General features: G+C 45.5%; 1 protein-coding gene across 1 annotated transcript; it reads right to left on the bottom strand.

Moving 5' to 3' along the window:
* Window positions 1-424: 424 nt before the first annotated feature.
* Window positions 425-1485, bottom strand: LOC142771270 (uncharacterized). Its single transcript, XM_075872743.1, is given in 3 exon segments — window positions 425-1141; window positions 1144-1298; window positions 1473-1485. Coding segments are annotated over 3 exon segments (885 nt in total).
* Between the last annotated feature and the right edge of the window lie 5961 nt (window positions 1486-7446).

Here is a 7446-nt window from a genome sequence, read left to right as displayed (position 1 = left end):
CGGCGAGCCTCGATGAAATATAAGAAGCTTCGCTCCTAAATCAAGATAACTGCTCATTGAGGTGGTGCAATCTTTGTAGGTGGCTTTCTGCTCCACAACACTTGTTGCAAATGCGTGGATACTTGCTATAGAAACTAGCAGTAATGCTGACAGAAAAAAAGATCACCGCCATATCCACAGAGTGAACGATGTTAAAGGAGCTTGCTCGGAGGTGCGCGGGACGCCCCCTGGTGAGATCATTTATGTAAGAGGGCTTATTAACGAGCCTGCTCTTGATGTGTGCGTCGAAGACAGCGTCGGTATTCACGTTCCGTGGCCAGAGAGAGAGAGAGAGAAAAAAAACTTTATTCTATTTATATACATGGAGTGTGCAGGAGGAGGTGGCCTGGTGTGAGCCACCCCTTGCAAACACTAGGTGGGCTCCTCATTTCAGAAGCCCGTTGGCGACCAATGCGACTGCGGCTGGGTTTACCAGGGCCTTCTGGCTCGCCAAGTCGGAGCAGCCGAGCAGGGCCGCCTCCAAGTTCTCCCGGGTGTGGATTGGTTTTGTGGTGAGACGAGGGGTTGACTGGCATGCCCACACCATGTGGAAGATGTCCGAAGACTTCTCCGCACAGTGCGGGCATTTTCCTGTACAGGCAGGATCGAGATATTTAAAAACTTGCCGGCACAGCAGTGTTTTGGTGTAAAGGCGGAGGAGTAAACGTTCCTCCGCTTTTGTAAGGCCCTTACAGGGTTTAGGATAAATTGGATGGCCGAATCGATAGAATTCAGTAATTTTCCGAAATGTTAAGGCCGAATTGGGTTCGAGATCCATTTCGGAAGGGTCTGAAGGCGTTACCCTGAGAGAGAGCGCGCGGGCGGCGGTGTCAGCCGTTTCATTGCCTTCAAGGCCCTTGTGAGCTGGAGCCCATATGATCCTTCGGGACGCCGGGGCCCCGACGTAATTGCTGTTTTGAAAGATGCGGTACGCCAGGTGTGGGACATACCCGCGTTGAACATTTGGGCAAGCCCCTGTCGAGTCTGTAATGATGACGCGCGAGTCTAGGTCTGCGGCAGCTAGTGCGATGGCGGCTTCCTTTGCATATCTTATGTCCTGTGCTTTGAATGTGAGGCCATTCACCGCGACATTTTGACATTTTGCGGGACGACTGCAGCCGTCTACCACCCCCCATGGTATGGGCCGGAGGCATCCTTGTAAAATATGCCGTGTTTGTTTCTATAGTGGCGACCTAGTGCCTCCGCCCACGCAGAGCACCTGCCACTGTCGTCGTCACGTGTCACGCGGCCAGCATTGGCTAGTGTTGGCCATGTCGATCGGCTCGTTCACCACCTGCCCCTTTATGCCATACTGGCCACCGCCGCTAGTCATATGCCAAACGCTCATGAATGACAGACGTGGAGCTTTCAGGCATTCTTCAACGGAGGGGACAGTAGGCAGGTATGGGGTTTGGGAGGATATCGGTACTCACGCGTAACACGCATGGTAGGAACTTCTCACGTGTTTCCGTACCTACGAAGCGACGATCCTCGCCCTGCCAGCCTCCCTGACGATTTTTTTCTCTCCTCCTGGCTCGAAGGCGGCACGCACCCACGCGCGGCTACACCAAACACCACTGACACCCTCATATTTTCCCTCTCTTTCACATGCCTTTCTCTCCCACACTAGCCATCTGCCGTGTGGTGTTCTTGAGGTGACTTCCCGAGAGAGAGACAGTAACGATGTCACACTTTTCGATTCCGTCTCATTCTTTCATAGCCACTTCGAAGAGGCCAGCGCACGGGCTATCGAAAACCGATGCTTTAGGTGGCAGTGCGACATTTATTAAGCATTGTTGAATCCCCGGAGAGGCAACCTTGAGCGGCGACCACAGAAGTGTACACATTGGAAACACTAGTGTACACGCCGGTAGCAGCCGTAGGCCAAGCCGCGAGCAAAAGGGGCAAGCTTCTAAAACTGCACCTGGTTTGAATGGCAAAAAAAAATCAGAACGTAAAGACGCATTCATGGGACTTGCTCTAAAACGAAAAATTTCGCACTTGTCGGTTTTTAAAGTTTTAGTCCTTTTTTTCGTTGTCGAGTTATAGTCGATGTTTTCTACTAGTGGACCGAGAAAAAAATTTCAAAAAGGCCAGTTCTATGACTATAATTTCCCATTTGGACATTGCTTAATTATCAATGCCATGAAAGACCCGGATGGTGCTCGAGAGTCGCTACTGTACTTTTTATGAATGAGCAGTTGTGCGGGGGTCCTTCGATGAAATCAGCGTAGAATTTTACATGGAAGCCCAACGACGACAAGGCGTGCCCTTCAGTTATTTCTCTTATTACTAGTAGTATTTTTATAAAAGAAACCATACATTTATTTTATTATATGTCTTTTCTCGTTCTATGGCAGCTACGGTAATTGTTTCTCGGTCCCTTCCTGTCGAATTTGGCAAGGCGTGCCTACTCGACTATCTCGCCTCAATCACCACTTATTGGAGAAAGCTTGGCACGGCACTACCTGTGTAACCCCTCGTTATTTGACATTTCATGCATCATTATGGCTTTGGAGATGATTCAAACCCAGTAGCTACACTCGAAACAAAACAGAAATGAACGTACATTGTATGGACTCGGTCGTTAACATGGAAAATGTCGTTGCGTTCGTTCTTATCGTTACGCGCATGCGCAAAAACACGCGTATGACTTCTCTTTCGAATTGGTAAATGTGTCTTCAGAACAGAGAGTCATTTGATCCGGCATGTCAAGAGCTTCGTGACACACACACGCACACACACACACACACACACACACACACACACACACACACACACATATATATATATATATATATATATATATATATATATATATATATATATATATATATATATCTTTGAACTCTGTCTGTCTCAGTGTCTTCGCAGTTTCCTGTTTTCATCCATTGAATGACTACGTGACAACAAATGCCACCGCCTCTTTATGCAAGAAAATGATCCAGACAATCGTAACATGTGTAAGGCCCTCTATTGATAGTTGATGTTCTTTTTTTTCAACAAGAAAAAGACATGCATGGTCAGGGTCGATATGTGCCCAGGCAGCATAGTGATAAATGTTTGCCTATGTTGTGAAGAGCCTTGCACGATGAGCGCATATGCGCACAGAGGATATTCTAGCATACGCTCATACTTCGCCAAAGTGGTTATTTATTTTCTCAAAAAAATAAACAGGTGAGAAGAACGGTGATGGTTACGTATGGGAAGATCAGAAAAATTGTCGTTTTTCATGGCCTCAATTCAAAAAATATAAGTAATAAAAGAGAGCTGAAACCTCAATCGAAACGTTTCTGGTGGTGCCCATCGCCTCGTGGATATCTTGCCAGTATGATGTGGCAACGCTCCGCACCCGCCACTCTGGCGAGAAATATGAAATATACGAAAGCGAGCACCGATTGCCAGTGACGATGAGGACGATCACTGGTCGATATCCTCTGAGCGCACATATTCCATACTTCAAAACATCCCTTGCCCCCATTCAGTTTCCTTTCTTTGCTACTCTCCTATCTGTATGCTCTATCTGTTAAATTACACCTTTTGATTTCCTTTTTCATGTATATCAATTTTAACTTGAATCAGAGCAGCGCTTTGGTGAATGCTTAGATGGGGAACCCAGACGTTGAACGGCAAGCAAGTGTTCTTCAGCGTCTCATCGGTCGAGAGACAGAAAATAACCTCCCGCCGTCAAAGAAACGTGCACTGTAGAGACGTAGTATCGAGTGCTCTTACGTTTTCAGATGTCAACTGTGTGAACCATATCAAGTAAAGAAGGAAAACAACAAAGATGTGATTGCAAAAACTATAAGCTTCTCTAGCGGGGAGTTCTGAGTTTAGCTTACAGAAAGGGCGCCTGCGCTCGCACGTCGATAATGATCCGTTAAGCTTCCGTGAAGGGAACGGTGCGGCTGTCACGTCTTCTAGGCTTTACGGATACATATTCTGTGATGAAACACGAGCTTTTATTGTGATTTACAATGCAGCAAGTTTAATCAGACCGACGATGTATTTGGCCTGCATTAAAAAAAAAAGGTTCATATCCAATCCACGAGAACGCGGTGATAGTAGGCCCCTATGAATGTCGTTTTTGTGCCAGACATTTTCAAATCAACCAGGCTAGCAGTGGAACCCTTGAAATTAACTTTATTTCTACTTTGTAGAAATAAAGTTAATTTCAAGGGTTCCTATGTGCCAAAATACAATATAGTTATGAGGGGTGTGGCAATGGGGATTTACGAATGAATTTTGATCATTCTGAAAGACAGGCCGTGCAAAAGGGGATATGTAAAAGAAGTCACAATATCACAAACGTCATCCATATTTGCGTAACATGAGTACTTATTAAGTAGCTCAGCTGTCATTTATTATAATAATTTCAACACCTGTGCTTCTTCGACATACTCCATAATCTGCGTACACGGCTGTTCTTACTCTGTACGCTGATCGGTCAAAGCTATGTGCAAGAATGGGGCCGCAACGTACTAGGACATACGCGTTAGGTAATATGTTGTTATGTTGTTATAAGAAACGATATATGCGATACATAGCCATTGTAAGCAACATTATGCAACACTATCCGACACTTTCAACCATCAGTGCAGAAACAGATAAGGGGCACGAAGGCGAAAAGAGACAAGCGCTGAAACTTTAATTCACTATCCGATAAGCTACCAAAATTTATTAATGATATTAAACGTGTTATCAAAGTGAATGGGTGGAAGATCGCCACTGTAGCTCAGTTGGTAGAGCATCGCATGCGTTATTTGAAGGTCACAGCTTTAACCCATGCTAGCAGTAAGTTAACTCTTCGTCCACTAGTCTTTTTTTGCATTTATATCACAATTACTAACACCCCCTATTGTCTGTTATTTAACAATAATATTAATAATTCTTAGCACTTCGCGCTTTCAAACAACTGTGGTGCCGCTAAAAACGGAAAAGTTAATTAAGAATATTTGTAGAAACAGCTGGCTAAGTTGTGGTGACATTCGGAAAGGGAGAGAATGCACTCCCCGTCCTTTCGATCAGCCACTCACTGCGGTCGCTATCCCACGTGTCCTCGCTGTCTCAAAGTTTCGATCTTCGCACTCACCGAAGGCAACCTGGCTGCGACAGCCCGGGCAGCCCGCCGTTCACGCAGGAGCGCGTAAGATGAGTCGACTGAGCACAGCTCGAGAAGAACACGCGCACCGAAACTGTTGCCGGTAACTTTAAAGGCACGGAAACATGGTAGAAAGAAGCACACAAAAAGAGTTTTTGTAGAAGGAAGGAAAACCCTGATAGGCTGTAGTTGCCAGAGCAGAGTGTTCTACTAATGGGCTCTTTTCCCGGCAACAGTGCCCACTAAGATTGTTTCCTTGGACACGACTGCCGAGCTTTCGACTCAGCGTCAGCGCGACGCAACCGAACCTACTCAAAGACTAAGAGGATGGTGGGAACATCCGCGCGATTCAGAGCAAACACCTCTTGCTTTCGTGCCGAAGCAATGGCGAGTTTGGGAAGCTCGACATCTCTTCACGGTACTTACACGTTTCATTTTGTGACTTCCGCCTGGTCAAAAAGTCAGTTCCAGCTCGATTTCTCCTTCGTGCATCTTTCTACACGTTGTGCCAAACACAACTTCCGCCAAAAGCCGAGTAGCGTCTTTACGCCACTACTCGCCAACAAGTAAATGGATGATTTCTACCTTTTTGATGATGAGAGCCGCGCTGCTGTAAGCACATATCGTGTCTCTCTGTGTATGTGTGTCGGGGGGGGGGGATATAAAGCATGCCATGGTATGTAACGTTCCTAGTTGAGGCCAATATTCCACATTCTTGCTAGTTAACTCATATAGATGCGTAAAAGGTTGTAGAGACTGCACCGCTTGGACTTACTTGCGTAGAGTTGCTATGTATTTACTGAAAGATAATGGAGCATGCTATGATCACTCACTCATTAGGCGTTCCCAGGCAGATGTCTTTTCGCTTCCGCAGCTGGTTTTATAACTGAAGCCACGAAATAAATGACCATGACATCATCGCCAGAGCGATTTCACCCGCAGTACAAAATATAGATTTGAAACCTAGCTCCTATCGAAGCTAAATGTAAGCATACCACAACTGGAGGAGTGGTTCGCATAGACTTCCCCAAACTTAATGAAGGCACCTTTCACAATTCTCATATTCTCATTCATATAGCAAAAACAGATGAGTGGGTCTACGGTTTGTATGTGAGCTTATGTATTTAGGCTGTGATACTCAAATCGACATAACCGAGCAATTTTAGTGCTCCTCCTCAAACATGAACTGCACTGTCCAGAGAGACGTGCCAGAAATTTTCATTGAGGGGAGCGCGTTAACCAATCTTAATATATGCTCGTGGCCGGCGGCTGTGTTGGCGTACTTCTGCGTGTATATGTACAGACACGACATTTGTTTTAATTCACAGGAGGGTCAACTTCTTCTCACATCGTCCCTGAACGGCCACAATCGCAATCGGAAGACACTTGACCTTGCGTTCTGACGACTAAGATATAAGAAGAATGATTCTTGCGCCACAAGCTTTATCACTGCCTCTCAAACTTAAAACGAGAAAACCGACGGCGTCATTCGCTCTCTTACAAGAATTCAGATTTAATGGGAACGGGTTTAGTTAGGTTCACATTACTCTTGACGTCGTTGACACTTGTTGAGTGACGCTGCCGAGAAGTCGAATACTTCCATTTCATCTCGCCGAACCTGTGATGAACAGAGAGAAAATTCGGCACGTGTCGTGATTGGACAAGATTAGACACACGTGATGCCGTAATTAATTCCCATCAGCCTCTTAAAGTTTGTCGTGGTCGAGTCTATATTTGATGATCCCTCTTGCACTGCGAAGAGCGCCATCTTGCTTTCGCACGCACTCACCAAGTTCCTTAAGGCGAGGCAAATACATTACCTCGTCATGTAATGGCCTCGCATTGCCCCTCTGGATCTGCGGCCAGATCTCTTCGTGGTGTCCGTTTCTTTTCTTGTTTTTTTTTTGCCATTTCTCTTTATTCTTATTTAGTGAAGTTGGCCTCCATTTTTACTTTGCTTCTTCTCTGACCGTCGTGATTTTTATTTTATGCACTTCCCACTTCTTGTCTCTCCTTTTTCAGTTTCCAAGCTCTGGACGTGCTGGAAGTAGAGATTCTAGTTTTATGGCCACAAAGAGACCCTTCGTTTTGCATAAGCAAAGAGCTGTCCTTCTTTCGCACTATTCTTTTTATTCTCGATGGCTAAGTGTAGCTGTCACTTACATAAAGAACCTGTAAGAGCTAATTGATTTGGAGAGTAGGTCTCGTATATCCGGATCTTATTGCATAGAAATCATACGTAATGAACGGAATCAGGCTCTTACCAAAAGGAAGGAGGCTGTTTGGACCAATAACCAGCTCAAGTT

The sequence above is a fragment of the Rhipicephalus microplus genome, chromosome 1 (genome assembly GCF_043290135.1).
Source record: "Rhipicephalus microplus isolate Deutch F79 chromosome 1, USDA_Rmic, whole genome shotgun sequence".
Lineage (NCBI taxonomy): Eukaryota > Metazoa > Arthropoda > Arachnida > Ixodida > Ixodidae > Rhipicephalus > Rhipicephalus microplus.
This window is presented reverse-complemented; position numbering and strand designations above follow the sequence as displayed.